The sequence below is a fragment of the Acromyrmex echinatior genome, chromosome 8, assembly GCF_024713525.1.
Source record: "Acromyrmex echinatior isolate Ae372 chromosome 8, ASM2471352v2, whole genome shotgun sequence".
Taxonomy (NCBI): domain Eukaryota; kingdom Metazoa; phylum Arthropoda; class Insecta; order Hymenoptera; family Formicidae; genus Acromyrmex; species Acromyrmex echinatior.
In genome coordinates, this window is record NC_141859.1 from 5,253,699 (window position 1) to 5,271,122 (window position 17,424).

Sequence of the window (17,424 nt, forward strand, 5' to 3'; positions counted from 1 at the left end):
AAACACCGTCACCAGTATCGATCGATGCACAAAAGTAGCACGGTTCCATTCGGTTGGCCCGAATCGCTGAAGATCCTCGAAACAATCGTAGATACGTCGGCTCCGTTTCTTCGCGACAGACTCTTTTGTTCGCGATAGAAAAAGGAGCCTCATTCTGTTTTTATCTAATTCCCTCTTCATTATGCAACCAAGTGACGTCTGGATCTTGTTAGGTTTGTCTTTGACTTCGGCGACAGACACGACTTATATTCGTACAGGATCTTTTGCAAAATAGGTTAATTTCGAAATAAGATGATCACGCAAGTAGAGTTATACTCTCCAGCGAGATACTACTTTACCGGTCCTCTTCATGGCCGGCTTCATCAGCATCAATTAACTTTAATCCTCGTTTAATTACGAGGGACGGTTAAACTGCGATTAAAATTAACCGACGTCGTCAAAACCGGCGATTAGTAACCCAAAAGCAAAATGGGGCAAGACGAGATATTCATTTTTCTCCTTGCACGGTAATGCACCGCACGAATTTTCTATAACGCGATAGTTAGCGACACTCCCTTGTGGCGACACTTTATTCGCCTGACGATACGCCTGACGCTCAACAGGGATTTCTTTTCTGTCGCTCTACCTTCGCGAGGAAATACCTATATATGTTCGATGAAACCTGAATGTCTGGTAGGTGGAAAGGTTACTGCCTATCTGATGGCGAGTAAATACGGCTTGGCGCGTGGAGACACGACCGGTTCCGTCGCACCTGCTCCAGGGAATTATTTCCCCTTTGCCTCTCTTACTCCTTACTGCCTCCTCATATATTCGCTATCCTGCATAACAATCCACTCTTCTCGCCTCTCAGTGGTCTCTCTCTTTCTCGGCGCCGCTCTCTCCACCTTCGGTCTTCGCTTGTACCTTGCATTTCTATATGTATCCCGTCCTTTCAATTTATTCCTGCTGTCGTTTCTTTTACCGTCCCGCAGTATCATTCGTTTCCCAGAGCCCTCCATTATACGCGCGTACTGGTGCACCGTTGTGCGTACGTACATCGTTAGGAATAAAGATACACGTATGTGCGGACACACTGGTTATTTTCTATCGTCGTTATTATTGTGGAAAGACGGTTCTTGTCATACATATGTTAATTTTGTACTCAGATATATTTTGCATTTAATATTTGCATCCGTATTTAATATTATATGAAGTTGCCACTTATACTTGAACTTGCACACACAACACATTTACCAAAAATGGCTTTACATTTATTAAAAATTACGGTCTTGAATAAAACATAGATGTAATAAGTATGGATTGCGCATTGCTATAAAGTTGTTATTATTGATTTAGAAAAAGTGAGGTAACTTGATTCTCTTTAATTTTATTTTTTTTTACATTTTCTTGCTCTTTCTTTTATCGTACCTAATAATATCATTTAATTTATAGTTTTTTATGTATGTAATATTTGCATGTCTGGTTTTGGGGCTTTAGAAGATTTAATCTTGGAGCATAATAAATAGTGATATCTCTCTCTCTCTCTCTCTCAAATATCGAGTTGAAAAGAGATGTTGATTATATGATTCAGTTCTTCCTACACGGAGAGAATAACTTTATTAAAATGTCTAAAAATTTAATTAGCTACAGATCTGAAAATAATTTTGTTTGGACCATCAAAATAATTATGTAAGACGCTGACACAAGTTATTAATATATTACAATTTTTTTGCAATATTCTTATCAACGTTTAAGCGTTCTACTTAATTATTTTGATGGTCTAACAAAATTACTTTCACATATATATTTAGTTATATTTTTAAGTATTTCAGTAATACTTTTTTCCGTGTAATGCAACACAGATATTATACTATAAAGATCAGGAAATGAGCTGTCTATATTTATGAAATAAAACGCAATTTCCGATAAAACAAATGAAAAGGTGATGTGCAACCAAATGTGTATAAAATATATCCTACCTTACTCCAACAATTTCATCGACCAGTAGCCATCACATTAGACAAACATAGTCTCAGTGTATACAGTGTATACAATGCTGTGTATAATGTCGAATGTAGAGGTAGCGTATGGCTGGAATTGACAATTCGGGTCCGTTAGATCGTGCCAGGCTTCTGCCTCCGACACGGCGGATTATTTCTAACGAAGGCAACGTCGCCACTATTTCGCGGCACGTAATTTCAGGGATTACTCCGGCGTGCCGAATTTTCGGAAGCGAGCGAAACGTAATTGCCTCCATGGTGGAAGCGTCACGTTACGATGCATATGCACGTGTCGAATTATACGCCGGTGTGTTCCGCAGTAATTTGATTTGTAAAAACGCCCCTAAATGTATCGCATATAGCTATGTTTGTAAGAAGCGCGAACGTAATTCCGCCACGTTTAGAGTGTAATTTATCGCAAATTTCCCACTTTCGTGTAGGTATTTGACTCAATAATTAGCATTTTCTTGAGATCCATATCAATATAATAAATGTCTCTCTTATTGATATCTATCTTTTTCGTTTTACGTCATACAAAAGATATATACATATATATATATATATATATATATATATATATACACATACACACACACACACACACACACACACATACACACACACTTCAATTGTAGGTGAACTCAGGAACATATTCGGACACTATTTTATGGGAGAGTCTCTGGGTATGTTTGTCGTTCAGCTGTCACGTTAGGCTGACGTGTGTGTGTCCTTACAACATTTTCCTTTTAGTGCCCGTTGGGAATATGAAAAGAGGCGACACTACGATTTCAAACTTCGAATGTCGATTTAAAAAAAAAGAGATCTTATCAAAATTAATTTTCTAATTTCCATAATGAAAATTCAATAAGATATTTTTTTGCAATATCTTATAACGTGAAAGTTAAAGCAAAGTTTGCTTGAAGTGCACGGAAAAAACGATTTTGCTGAATAATTTTGCTATTTAAAAATTTAATTAGATACACACAGATCTAAAAATAATTTTGTTGGGCCATTTAAATAATTACGTAGTAATCTCAAGTATAATGAGCAATATTGCGAAAAGTTTTGACATTCTAGCAGCCAGTTTAAGCGTCTTACACAATTATTTTAGTGGTCCAACAAAATTAATTTTTAAATCCATATCTAGCTAAATCTTTAAATGCCTCAGCAAAATTACATTATTTTTGTGTAAATTATTTTAATAGAGTTTGACTTGCGTCGTAAAGTTTCGTTTAAATTATTACGATTACGCGAATCCCGATGCAACGGACATTTAATATTTAATTAGTACTAATCGATTCAATTATTTACGAGTGAAATAGTACGCCAGCATAAGATAAACAGAATATTAATGTGCGATGAGATTAGGAACTTCTTATTTCTGCCTAGGTGAACGTATCCTTCAGAGAGTCATAAAACGCGCAGTATTTCTGCTAGAAAGCAGCATGAATCTCTATAACGCGATGTTTCCGGTTACTTCAGCGAAAGAATTGCGGTGCTCACAATGCGAAGCATCGCTAGTCGTATATTAGGATGTAAAACGACATATATGTCTTTCGGACTAAAGTTGAAGATGCGATGCGCATTGTTGCAGTGCTCGTATATAGTTGAATATGGTATATAAAGGAAAAAAAACTGGCGTACTTGATTCGTCATAAAATTCGGTACTGTCACAACGGAACGAATCTAATGCTTCAAACATCGAAGCCGTAAATAGAAAAATGACATATGTTACATAACGTCATATTTCTTCATGTTTTCCTATCAACAGTTTCCCAAATATATATTCATAATACTAAAATCATATCACACAAGTTAATCTCGTTGTTTGAGATTAACTCGCGGAGAGTTTGAGAAAAAATGCAAGACATAAATTTCTAAATTCCCGTTTAATTTTAGAGACGCTGTGTTCGCGGATGTTACGGAAAGGAGTAGTATGTATAATCAAAGTACAACATTCCGGAGCTGCCTGCGTTCGGATTTTGCGTTCTCCGTGTGCAATCTGATTTTATTGGTCGACAAACGTAGCGCGGACTCGTATCGGGACTTTATTGAAGTGTTATGCGCAGTCACAAAACGCCAGGAATTCTGATAGCGGCGAATTACGCAACGCGTGTCCCAGTTCCAAGAATTTTTCGATCCCGGCAAACATGGTTGAAGCTGAAATGCAATGGCGAAATGGATCTCTCCCTTCCTCTCTCCCTCTCTCTCCTCTCTTTCTCTCTCTCTCTCTCTCTCTCTCTCTCTCTCTTTCTGGTGAAATCGATTCAATCGCTTTGCTACCCGGCATTTACTTGTCATCTTGATGTCCGATAATGTGCCAATTATACAGCGAATTCTGTCACTCATACACCCACACCTTACCGCATTTGTTGCCCTTTCCGTTACCATCATTGTTATGACAAACGCACGATAAACATCGAGGCTATAGTGGCGAAAGGGAACGCAAACCACCGTTGGTTTCCGCGTCCATATCGCGGGATCTGTTAAATAATTTACCACGAATTGGTCCGCACTACTCGACATACCTATATTCGTCCTATTTTCGCGTCCTTTCTCTATCGCTTCATCTACTTCCGTCTAATTCTCTCCCACCGCGTATCTCCGGTAGGTTCACCACCCTGTGTTCTCCCTACATGCGCCTGTGTACATCCGCCCCGTGTGCCATCCTCACCCTCAGTTCCTCGGTTTGCCTTCTTCGTCATACCCGGCGCGTGTTTGTTCAGTCGGCGGTTTCGAGGGAAAGGGGCGGTATGACGCCGTTTTCCCGGATGCGGCGGTAAAGGAGCCGGCACCACGTTTGCACACCGCCCAATGTTTACACGCGCGGCTCCGGACGAGTTACCGACGTTACGAAGTTAAATAGGCTGGTGATAATAATCATCGTGGACAAGCAAAATTTATGACTTCTTAATGAGTTTAAACACTGTTCATTAATGGCTATCGTCATTTACAGATACACGCTCGAATAGTTATGAATAGAGAAAAATTTTACACAATAGAAGTTATCTATATTCTCCCATAGGAAAATATAGATAACTTCTATTGTGTACAATTACTCTCTTAAAAAATATTAAATTAATAAAATATTAAATTTTTAAAAGATAATTATTTATTCTTTTAGAACGGATCTGTCTAATTTTCCGAGAGTTCCGAAGCCAAAACGAAAAGCTATCGACGCAAAAATATTGTGGGTAAGACTGCGGGGATTGTAAAGTGTTGATATGCGTCTGAACAACGTCTTATCAATACTTTACAGTCCTTGAAATCTTACCCACTTTGAATTTTTTTTGCGTCGATGATTTTACATTTTGACTCCAGAGTTTAAATTGGACAGATCTGTTCTAAAAAAAAAGGATTAAAACTATGAGAGCCAGACTTTAAACTGATAGATTGTCTTCATCATTGATGTACATATGTGATTACATAGAATTTGTATTCCACTAAATGTCTAAAAATAAATTAAAAAGTTTTATTTGTTTTTTTCAAGAAATCTACATATTTACATTTGTTTATCGCGTTTTAACAAATACCTGTGTATAATATCACTTATTTCACTTAGTTCACTTTTGAGCATCAAATAACATTATTATTGTGATATCATTATGATTTAGTTATGACTCTATGGTCTGTCTAAAATCATACGGCGTCTATACAGAGCGTCTCAAAATTCGCGACTCAAAATATTGTACTATAGCAAAATAACTTTTGAAAAATTAAGTAAAAAATTGTTCATAAATTTTTATTTTAATCAATTTAATAATTTCGGAAATAATAAGAATTTAAATGTGATCAATTACAGATACGATTAAATAATTACCTGTGAGTATTAATGACTACATCAGCATTCATCACTAATATTACTGCGCGCAACTCATAGACAGTTGGCTATCTAAACATAGTCTGTAATTAACTATATTGAAATCCATATTAAAAACTACTGCTTAAAATAAAAATTTAGAATTAAATTTTTATTTAATTTTTCGAGAATTTCTTGCTATTTATATTTTGAGTTACAAAATTTGGGACATCTTGTATATTGCTAATATTAACACTAACATGAAATAGGTTTAACAAGGATTTTAAATTCACGTGATGATATAGACACTAGGAGTTATAAATATCATGTTAATGTTAATATTAATACTGATACACGATGAGAATTATATAGACACTGGAGCACTTTATGATGTTAAATTTATACCGATATTTTTTACAGTGCACTATTTATATGCAGAAACTGGGTCAACAATTGGTAATGTGCTCAAGGTAAAAAAAGATAACTGACGATTCCCTATTGAAAAATGGAATATTCGTTCAATGTCCTGTTTCCATCTTTTTCCCCTTTCGCGGCGACTGGGAAAGTACGTAAAGAGCATTTTGTCAAAGTTTTCTCAGTGCATTCTTTACCTTGGCAAGAAAGTTGCACCTCGTATTTGTACGACGGCGCTCGTGCGCGAAAGTACTATTCGTTCTTTATGGATTTAAGAGAATACGTAACGGCGTGATTGTTAGTTTGGAAATTAATGGTTTTAACTTGATAATTCTTATTGATAATTAAAACACACGTTCAACTTTAAGCTACAACGAAAATTGTTTAAGAAATATCTATTGTGTATAGACTGGAAATTCTATTCCATTCCAACTTCCTTACATTCAGCACGATATATGTGTATAAAAATATGCGAAATACTGCAATTTCCGCAACTTCAACGCCAGTTCGTCCTTCAATCGCTATCTATCTGTCTTCTTTTTATTGCTTCCCGGATGTGCTGGTTTCTTCTTTCCGTATGTTTGGCTGGAACTCATCGGTTTGTCAACGATGCTTGAGTCTACAGAAAACAAGTCGCATCCACGTTTGCGCATCTACGATGTTTACAGTGGTGCTTTGATCAAATTACGAGGTTCGCACTTTCAAGCTAGCGAATGGCTGCAGCACAAATTGAATTTTTGCGTATTAGAAAATAGTTGATGAAAACATTAATATCATGATGCATTCGAGTTCTCATAAAGAGAAAGAAATGCTATGATAGTTTGCGAAAAATAGCAAAATATTACTCGAAATAATATCTCGTTGCATTTCAACCATTGCAGTTGCGTCAATAAATATTGAAAAAATGATTTTACTAAAATTTCTAAAAATATAGCTAGATACAAATCTAAAAATAATTAAACCATCGAAATAATTATATAAAGTAAATATACCGGTCAGTGGACAGTTATAATGGATGTGATTCAATTATTGGATGAAACGAAAATTTTGAGTATTAAACTTTTAATGATATGTATGACTCTAAATAAATTCGTTGTTCATGACAATTTAATAAGATGAATTTATTTAAAATCATACATATTATTAAAAACTTAATATTTAAAATTTTTGTCGTTTCGTGCAATAATTGGATTTTGCCCACTAACTGGTACATTTATCTTAGATCAATATAGGATTCTTAGTTTTTAAAAGACAATACACAAAGATGTATAGGGCACATAAGAGTCGACATAAATTAAGTATAAATGTAAGAATAATATGATAAATTAAATTAAATTAAATTAAATAAAACAATTCTATAAATAACACATTGTAAAACACATTACACTACATATTTCGCCTCTTGGATTGAGTCATCCTCAGATAATACAAAATTCACAACCTTATAATTCATTTCCATCGTCATAGAAAAATAGTGATAAAAGTTTTTCAATTTATATAGTGATATTGATGAATGCCTCACTGAGACCATGAATTATTTGCAAGCGATTTACTGACCGATTGTTCGGAATTTCATGATACATTTATCTTAGCTCAAGCTGCGATTACTAGAATGTTATTTTTTGCAACTTTTTGCAACATGCGTTTATTATTGCGTTCTCTTGGCATAGTTATTAAAATACAATTATTAATGCATACCGGGACGTATCAACGATCACATGAATCTGTAAATTTATATCACAGTATTCACAGAGCGATGTCAGTAAACTCGATCCATCTACCAATCAATACGTCACCAATCAGTACATTACTTCGCATCCACTCTTCACATCGTATAGCATGTTTAAATCTGTATTCGCGGTTCCATGTATACATGGGCGCGGGTAATGCGGTGTATTACCGATCCACGACGGCGTTCGTGTTTGCTTTGAATAATTACTTCGGGATCGTCGTGTTGGCGGATACGTATGCGTCCCGCGTTACCCGAGAAACGGATATTCGCCACGCTCTCAAGTAAACGCGATACACGTGGCGCGTGCGAGAGTACAACCGCACCCTCATACACGCACCGAGGACATCCCCACACGTACGTGTACTCGTATATACGCATATAGAATACGTAAGCGTCTGCGTACGCCGTGTCTGTCGATGGTTCATTGTCTAAGTCATCAATTTACGAGGTTCAAGGGAGGATTTAACGAGGTAATAGGACTCGCCGGTGCTATTAACATTTTAATTGCAGCATTAACGACTCCCTTCCCACCTTTCGAAACGTTTAATCTGCACGTTTGCAACCGATTATTTTCGTAATGTTTGATCGTTAATGTCGTGGATTCGATATGATTTCTAAATATTGAACTTGTCACGTCGCTTTTCGAATAATTTTTATAAAATCCATTCGGCGCAGTCCCGCCGTGTTCGATCGAAAATTACAACATTTCGCGGAATGTTATTGCATATATTATATATATATATTGTATATCTTGGTTTGCTCTTTGTAAATGTTTACGTGGTGCATCCTATTCCCGATAACGCAATCGCTATCTCGCGCAATTTTCACCCGAAGCATAACTTCAGTGATGCACGGATATGCAAACGCGTCAACGTGTGAATATTCAGAGCCACGTATCAGTGGAGCGCAAAGGTGCGAAAGCGCGGCCACGTGCTCATTGCCGTTTGTTAACGAGTTACTTCGTGCGTACGGCCATTCATCACCTGGCATTAATTACATCGTATCATTAACACCGCCATCGTCCGTGATGAATCTCAGAGCTCACGTCAACGCAGAATTTGAATGCGCGTGAGATCCGGGTCGTCGTTATGCGAGAGTCTCTCTTTGTCCATCTCTCTCTCTCTCTCTCTCTCTCGATATTAAAATATGGAACATTTTGTAAACGTTGCAGTTCACTTCATTAGCGCGAAAAGCAATCTGATAAAATCAAGATCTCATTTAAGATCTTATGAAAGAGTAACCGAAATAACTTCAGCGAACACCTGCACTCGATAAGACCCGTATCGAACAAGAAATCTCTTTAACGATTATTAAGTACATTTAACGTGTAATTGAATTAAATAATTATCGAATCAAATCATGTGTAACAGAATTCTTTTTTAAAACTGTCTTCTCTGCAATCATTAAATCAGATTTAACATTATCAAAAAAACTATAGATTATGCGGCTATCCCGAGCTGCAGTTTTCTTTTCACGCCGTGCTCAGCATTGAGTCTAGCAGTGGAAAAAGCCGATACACGTCAGCCGGGTTTGCGCTCAATTAATCTTTGGTGGCGGTAGCGACGGTAGCGACGGATGCTCGTTTCGAAGGTAACTCTCTTGGTACCCGTTACATCTAAGATCAACGAAGGAAAAGATAATGAGACCGCCATGGTCGGCTGGTCGGGCGTTAGACGCCAGAACGATGGATGAGACGGCTATGAAAGCCAATAAAATCGCACCCGACGGTCGGTGCCGTTATAAATCGGCAAGTAGACCGATTAATTGGGTTCATCCGATCGTGCACAGCCCCGTTCGATGAACGCGCACCCCCGTGTTTGTTTCTATGCACGACCACACGCGCGCGTGCATGCTTTCTGTCTCTGGTTCATCCCGGGTTTGGTCGACTCGGGGAACGTTCGACCAATTTACAGTAATTCGATCGGCGCCGACGGTGACCGACTAAAACTCCAAAATTTGCGGTCTCAGTGAGAAAACGTACGATAGTAGGCAGCGTTGTTATATACTGGATACGAGACCCGTTAGTGTAGCTATAGAAACACAATGTGAATACGCGTGTTTCTTGTTGAAAAATTGTGTTGTCTGTGCGCGTGTTTGCAATACAATCCTGATATGGTGAAAAAAAAGATCTATAACGTAATAAGAATAGTTTCATGCTTAAAGAATATTAATTAATCCTATTATTACGGAGAGGCTTATAAAAGGCTTGTGGGAAAATCGTCAAAATATAAGGATCTTAAGAGATATATGTATACGAAGCATAATACAAAGATCTTAAAATGAATAAATGTTTAAAAATGTAATATATGTATATATCTCTTTTTAAAAATTATATATATGTAATTAAAGATATAATATAAAGATACGAAGAACCAGATCCTTTTCGCAAGGGTAATTTTGTCGCTCCCCCGTACTTTTCAGTGCCTATATCAGACGTTAGTGCAGTAGCCGGTTTCAAAGCTAAGATACCTTGCGATATTGATCCGCCGATTAAAGACGAGACGGTCATCATGGTATTTTGGTACAAAGATGAAAAGGATGGCGAACCGATATACAGCGTGGATGTTCGAGGGAGGCAGATAGCTCAGGCGAGGCTTTGGTCGGATCCGTATGTGTTCGGTGAAAGGGCAGTTATGAAGACGGACGTAAAGCCCGCCGAGCTGGAGATAGATCCTTTGGAGTTCACAGACGGAGGTGTATATAGATGCAGAGTGGATTTTAAGAATAGTCCCACGAAGAATCAGAAGATTAATCTTACGGTCATAGGTGAGTTCTAATGAAAATTGGGAATTTCTATTTCTACATATTGTACATGTGTATATATCGCTGTAAGTAATATCGCTATCACAATTATTATTCTGAAAACGTTTCTGTTTAAGATACTGATAATTTCAAATTTAGTTCTGTAAAGATACTGACGTTTCAAATTTAGTTCTATGAAGCAATTTTAGATTTTCTAAATCTTATTTTTACTCACGGAACAATTTATTTAGAGTAATTGAAGAGAAGCATGATATTTATAAACATTATTAAAATTTTTTCCGTTTATCGTAGACAAAAATATATGAAGATTAAAAATAGAATAAAATTTATTACACGGAAAGAATAATGTTGCTGAAGTATTTAGAAATATTTAAAAATATAACTAAGTATAGATCTCAAAATAATTTTATTGGAAATCTGACTATCATTGAATTATTAAATTAATTAAAATAATTATGAACGACACTCAAATCGATTGCTGAAATGTCAAAATGTCGTGCAGCACTGTTCATGATTGAGTTTAATACACGATCATTTTGATAGTTTAACAAATTAAATTATTATTAAATCTTTGTCTAACTAAATTTTTAGATACTTCAGCAAAATCGTTCTCTCCGTGTAAATTGAAATCTTTATATAAATAGAAAATTCTCTAAATATATATAATTTAGAATTATATTAGGTGTTGGAATTAATTCGTAGCGTTTTTAATGAAAGAATGTTATTTATTTCACATGAGCATTAAAAAATACATTAATGAAAGTACTTCCCATCACTTGTAAAACGCTACGAATTAATTCCAACACCTAATATAAAAATAATTTTAAATAATTAAATTAAAAAATTAAGAATAATCATTATAATCAAATGAAACATTGATTGTAATACAATAGTTGCTTTCCATTTACACTGATTCTCAGATGATTCTCACTTGTGACGTCATAACTCAATTGAATGCGCGTTCCTTTTACATTCTGTGTTACAAGATTTAATTGAGTTTTTGTCTATAATCTGCACAAGATCGAGATCGTGTGCTTTAGTGTGAGTCTCGTAAACTCACTTTAAAAATCAGATTAGGATCTATGTTGCTTGTGATAACTTTTTACCAAACTAAACAAATAATGACGCCATTAACTGAGTATGAAATACTCATTTCAGACTCAGTTTCAGTTATTTGTGTGCAAATAGAAAGCAACTCTAATAAATACTGTGCATGAATAAGAGGCAGTATTTATATCTGCTATTCTTTTAAAAAAATTTTGATACAAAACATATTTTATACAAACATAATAGAGCACAATTAATTATTATTAATTATTAGGTGTTGGAATTAATTCGTAGCGTTTTACAAGTGATGGGAAGTACTTTCATTAATGTATTTTTTAATGCTCATGTGAAATAAATAACATTCTTTCATTAAAAAACGCTACGAATTAATTCCAACACCTAATATTATTAATTAATAATTTAAAAAAGCAAACAAAATTATATATAAAGTTATATATGTAAAAAAAAAAAGATCTCGATCAATCCTGGAAGCTCTTTTGTAGGATTAATTTTTCATTATTATTTCAATTATGTATCTGTTATTACGTCGGAATATGACATTTTATGATGCAAAATTGTGGCTTATCGAGTGACATTGGTGGACAGATTGTGCTTCATGGGATTTTAATCAGACGGCGCATATGGGCTGTTATCTCTATTCATTCGTGATTTATTTTATATTATATCCGTTGGTGAAATTTACGCGGGCGTTGCGTAACCGCGGAAAACAGTAGTAAATCGAAGAGATAGTTCGATTCGTTCAATCTCAACCTTCCGCGGGCAATGAATATTGGATAGTCATGTGGAAATAAAGCTATGAGACGAAATGAAGTCACAAAATCGGGAGATGCGGTTGGATCAGTTCCAACAGGAATAAACATTGTGATTTGGATTGTTGTGATTTAGTTTTAGTTATAAGGTCGTTTTAGCAATACAATGCTCAATCAATTAATTCAATATCATAGCACTAGTCACTGACTCAACAGGTGTTAATCTCAGATCACTGGCATGCTCTTGCAGAAAAAAAGAATCAAAGATCAGGCCGTTATGTCTTGATTTTCATTTCGCTGGTGTTATCCGCTGCAAGTACCATTTCGCGATATGGAAATTTAATAGCATTGCCTGGCTACGCAGATTCAGATATTTTAATTCGATTCAATTTCTGACTATCAAGAGCCATTGAAACAATTTCAATTATTATTATTATTATCGTAGTGTGGAGACCATGTGTAGGTATATTAATGAAATCGATCTTATTATGAAATGATAACAAAGGAAATAGGGCATATAATTTGATATAACGGACACGTAACATGTGTTCCGATGTCACGGAAATAAATTCCTATGGATCGGAATTCAATTTGCTGACAGTGCCTCCGAAAAAGCCAGTGATATATACTGGCGCTAGCAGGAGTCTGGCTAAAATACTGCAACCGTTTAACGAGGGAAGCGAAATGTCCCTGTTGTGCGAGGTGATCGGAGGTTTACCTCCACCGAGGGTCACGTGGTATTTCGACGACGAAGTCTTGGATGATACGTATACGCAGGAGCACGATGACATAACGATAAATCGACTGGATGTTCGGAGAGTCACCAGAAACTTCTTGAGGACAAGGTTAATTTGCAAGGCGAACAATACTCAACTTATGATGCCTCTGACCTCTGAGGTCATATTGGATGTGAACCGTGAGTGTAATCAAAATATTCGGTTCATATTGATTGGATGAAATCTGTAGAAATAAATTACGAATTGTAGTAATTTTTTAAATAATTTCTTACCTTATCATTATATTTTATTATATTGAATTCAATAAAAAAAAAAAATACTTTGTGTACAAAAAAAACTTTGAATAATAATATGTTTATTTTTAATTATTTTGTGTTTATTTTAATTAATTTAGATCTCGTTGCACTAATTGCACCAAAAATTTATTATTAAAATTAATAAACTGACGCAATGCATAATGTAGTAAAGTAGAAAATTAAAATATTATGATGAATATTTTATATCAAATTCATTATCGGATAATTCTTCACCGCAGTGAAGCCGCTCGTGGTCAACATTACGAATAAGCGATTTCATTTGTCGGCATTAAGAACTTACGAGATCGAGTGTGTCAGTTCGGGTTCTAGACCGGAGGCGGTAATCACTTGGTGGAAAGGGACTCATCAAGTCAAACATATGGCTAGAAATGTGAGTATATCTTCTACGAACGGACGATTATCATTTTCGACGTACAGGACTTTGCTTCTACGTCGTTATGGCATAGATTCTGAGTTCTTCGTAGTTCGCAGACAATCCGAACGTTACGAGAAGTGTGCTAAGCTACGTGCCGACTATCGAGGACGATGGAAAATTTCTGACATGCAGGGCGGAAAATCCTGTGGTGCCTAATAGTGCCTTGGAGGACAAATGGCATTTATTGGTGCATTGTAAGTCATTTTCTTCATTCACATGACATGACTTTAAACTCATAGAACTTCTGTTAGTGTCCAAAATTTCGCTTGAAATTAATATTTTGAATCTTGATACGTTTCATGTTTCTTCTTTCTTTCAACAGCAATTTTCTAATTGCGATCGTGTATGAAATTATAAGAAAATGAGAAATAGTTCTCGCTACCAATGCTTTCAGACGCACCGGTGGTGAGCATTAAGTTGGGTTCCAGTTTGAAGGCGAACGATATAAACGAGGGCGACGACGTCTACTTTGAGTGCGACGTACGAGCCAATCCAAGGTCTTACAAGCTACTTTGGTTCAAAGACGGCAAGGAATTGCACCAGAACGCCACTGCGGGGATTATTCTTCCCGGTGGGCGTTCCTTAGTATTGCAAAGCGTGACGAAAAACTCCGCCGGGGAATATTCTTGCATGGCAGCCAATGTCGAAGGGAAATCCGCAAGTCGACCGGTAACCCTCGAAGTGATGTGTAAGTACATTTCTTTCATATTAGAATCGATCCGCGTAACTGATACTGAGAATTCAGCAGAAGTGTTTTTAATTCATCATCTCGAGCTCTTCTGGTATAACGATATCATTATTCTAATTTTATTAATACATTCACTTTCTTATCATAACATTGTCGATATATTGAGTCGGGTGCTAGTAAATCGCGTTTACATAAAAGCGTCAATTATTGGCGTTTGCTGTAAGGAATGGAAATCGAAAACCGCCGACGGTTCATGGTTGGTCCTTATTTTTCTCACCGTGACGTTCACGAGCGCGAAAGCGTGCGCCGCGGTAAATTGAATCTACCAGCCGGCGCCCTCGTATTTTCAGACGCACCGATCTGCAAGGACGGTTCTTCCACCCAAGTGGTCGGTGCCTTGAAGCACGAAACGATCTCGCTGGTCTGCGGTGTACAGTCGAAACCGCCGCCCACGACCTTCCACTGGACGTTCAACAACTCTGGGGAGTTGATGAGCGTGCCAGCCACGAAATACGCGCAGGTCAAACCGCTCAGTCTGATCACGAACCACTGGCACGGCTCCAGACTGAATTACACACCGGAGAACGACATGGACTATGGCACGGTCGCCTGCTGGGCGAGAAATCGGATAGGGGTGCAGAGGACGCCCTGTCTCTTTCAGATCATCGTCGCCGGGAAGCCCTACCCCTTGCAGAACTGTACAGCCCTCCAGTCCACTGGACCCTATGCGTACCGAATGGGTAAGCGAGCTAGGAGGGTTCTCGGGAACCCTCGCAACGACCTGCTAACTGCGCCATTATACTAGGCCATCATCGTGGTTGACACCTTATGGTCGATGCCCTTGTTGCGTTCAACAGCTTGTTTCCTTGTTTCCCTCGAAAGACGCGATAACCGTGAAAACGTCCGTGAAATTAGTTCTTTATCGATCATCAATACTTTCGAAAAAATAGGATCGTTTTCCCCCTAATTCGATTAAATAATTCACGAAAAATCATTATTTAAATTTCAGAGAGTGTTTAATATTTTTAAAAAATTTTCAGATAAGACGAACGAAAAGTTAAAAAATATTTTATCCATATTCCGATTTTTAACTAAACTAAGATTTGTGTATGGATTTCAGCAAACATTGCTGCGTTTAAACATAACTCATTTTAAAAGTTACCTTTCATATTCGTACAGATTTATGTTCGTGACTGAAGATTTATAGTTATTTAGAATAGTATTTCTCGATCAGCACGTCTAATTACAATCTCTCGAGTATATGTTTATTATGCAAGTCTAAGACTATTATCCAATTAATTCGGTCTGAAACCCCTAATCGACGCTATCGAGTGTGCTTTGCCGCGACGACGCTCACGCCGGGAAGCAATTAGGTCTAGCGAGTCCGAGTGTTTTTCTTCCTCCGGGAGCGAGCTTAACCACCTCGCTATGTGTGCGTCCGTGTGAAACAGGTCACGAAGACTTTAAAGCCACCGACTCGAGGGACGCAGACTGGCTGATCGTCAGGTGCTCCGAGGGATTCGACGGTGGTTTGCCCTTGACTAATTACGAGCTAGAGGTCTACAGCGAAGAGAACGTTTATCATGTCAATACCATCTACCTGAATCACACCGATAGATCCGGCTCATCCGGTCCAGTTTTCGAAGTCCCCGGCTTAGAACCGGGACGGAATTATAGGCTTCACCTTTATGCCGTCAACGCAAAAGGTCGGAGCGACCCCGTTGTTTTGGAACCGGTCACATTGAAAGGAGTAGCAATGTACACCACTGGTGAGTTTTACTATTTTTTTTAAAGACTTGCTTAAGATTCTAACGATATTATTATTCCAAAGTAACGATCTCGTATCCGCGATCTCGTCTAAACGATACGTTTATACAGCTAGACCTGCGCGCGCGCGTGCATTGCATATTTCGACATTTACTTAAAACGATCGAGCTGATTAAACGAATGTTCGCCGCACGATAATACGAATAAACCTTCACCGACAAAATTCACAAGCCTGATGAAGCCGCGCTCGAGATTGCGGAATGTCTCGAGAGAGTTTATTCTTGGAAATACCTTCGCTGTATCTTTCCTACGTGTAATTTCCATTTATTATTATCGGTCTTAATGTATGTAGATTGTATTACGTCGATAATGTTTTTCCGCCATGATTAGCCCTCCTATCTTCATTATGTAATATCTTAACGTTGGAGACAAAATAATAACGAGATGAGTTAATAAAGCGCTAACGACCGTAGTGGAAAGAATTTTGAAACATTGAACTGGGAATTGAATCGAATTACATAATGGAGTTAAGTAACTTCGGCACATAGTAAATGTTTGTTTTCAAAATTGTATGCGTATTTTTGATCTTAAAATATTTTTAATACTAGATAAAAAATACTTGCTTTTTGACGTGTCTCGCAGACCTTTCTTTTAACTTTTCAGCTCTGTTTTAAGTTCTGTTTTATGGTTCTATTTACAGTTTTATTTACGGTTCTATTTTATAGTTCTACTATGTATCTTTCCTTGCTCGCTTATTACAGCTTCATAAATTTAAGCTGCTGCACAATTGTACATATATATTGACCTTTTCGTTACCATTGCGCGATAGAATAGAAGCCAGAGTAATGCATTTTACTCTCTTGATAATGCTAGAATATTTAATAAATGTTTCACTAGTTCAGTTATCGATCTTGGCAATAGATACTTTCAAATTCTGACATGGATTCAATCTATTTATCGAATTCGGTAGTCGGAATCGAAGACTTGTCGTGACAT

General features: G+C 37.0%; 1 protein-coding gene and 1 long non-coding RNA gene across 3 annotated transcripts in view; one reads left to right on the plus strand and one right to left on the minus strand.

The window, feature by feature from the left end:
* Positions 1-17,424, minus strand: part of LOC105144509 (uncharacterized) — a 201,089-nt gene that overhangs the window by 14,516 nt on the left and 169,149 nt on the right. The window contains exon 7 of one of the 2 annotated variants that reach the window (XR_845935.2): positions 2,919-6,909. The exons of the other annotated variant lie outside the window; for it this stretch is intronic. This is a non-coding gene — a long non-coding RNA (uncharacterized LOC105144509). Of the gene's footprint in view, positions 1-2,918; positions 6,910-17,424 lie in introns of those variants that run through there. 2 annotated transcript variants of the gene reach the window in all.
* The window catches only part of LOC105144508 (neural cell adhesion molecule 2), a 34,975-nt gene that overhangs the window by 13,862 nt on the left and 3,689 nt on the right, over positions 1-17,424 (plus strand). The window contains exons 2-8 of the mRNA XM_011053446.2: positions 10,346-10,690; positions 13,106-13,420; positions 13,777-13,928; positions 14,023-14,167; positions 14,368-14,661; positions 15,012-15,401; positions 16,113-16,430. Coding sequence (XP_011051748.1) covers positions 10,346-10,690; positions 13,106-13,420; positions 13,777-13,928; positions 14,023-14,167; positions 14,368-14,661; positions 15,012-15,401; positions 16,113-16,430 — 1,959 coding nt within the window. The remainder of the gene's footprint in view (positions 1-10,345; positions 10,691-13,105; positions 13,421-13,776; positions 13,929-14,022; positions 14,168-14,367; positions 14,662-15,011; positions 15,402-16,112; positions 16,431-17,424) is intronic.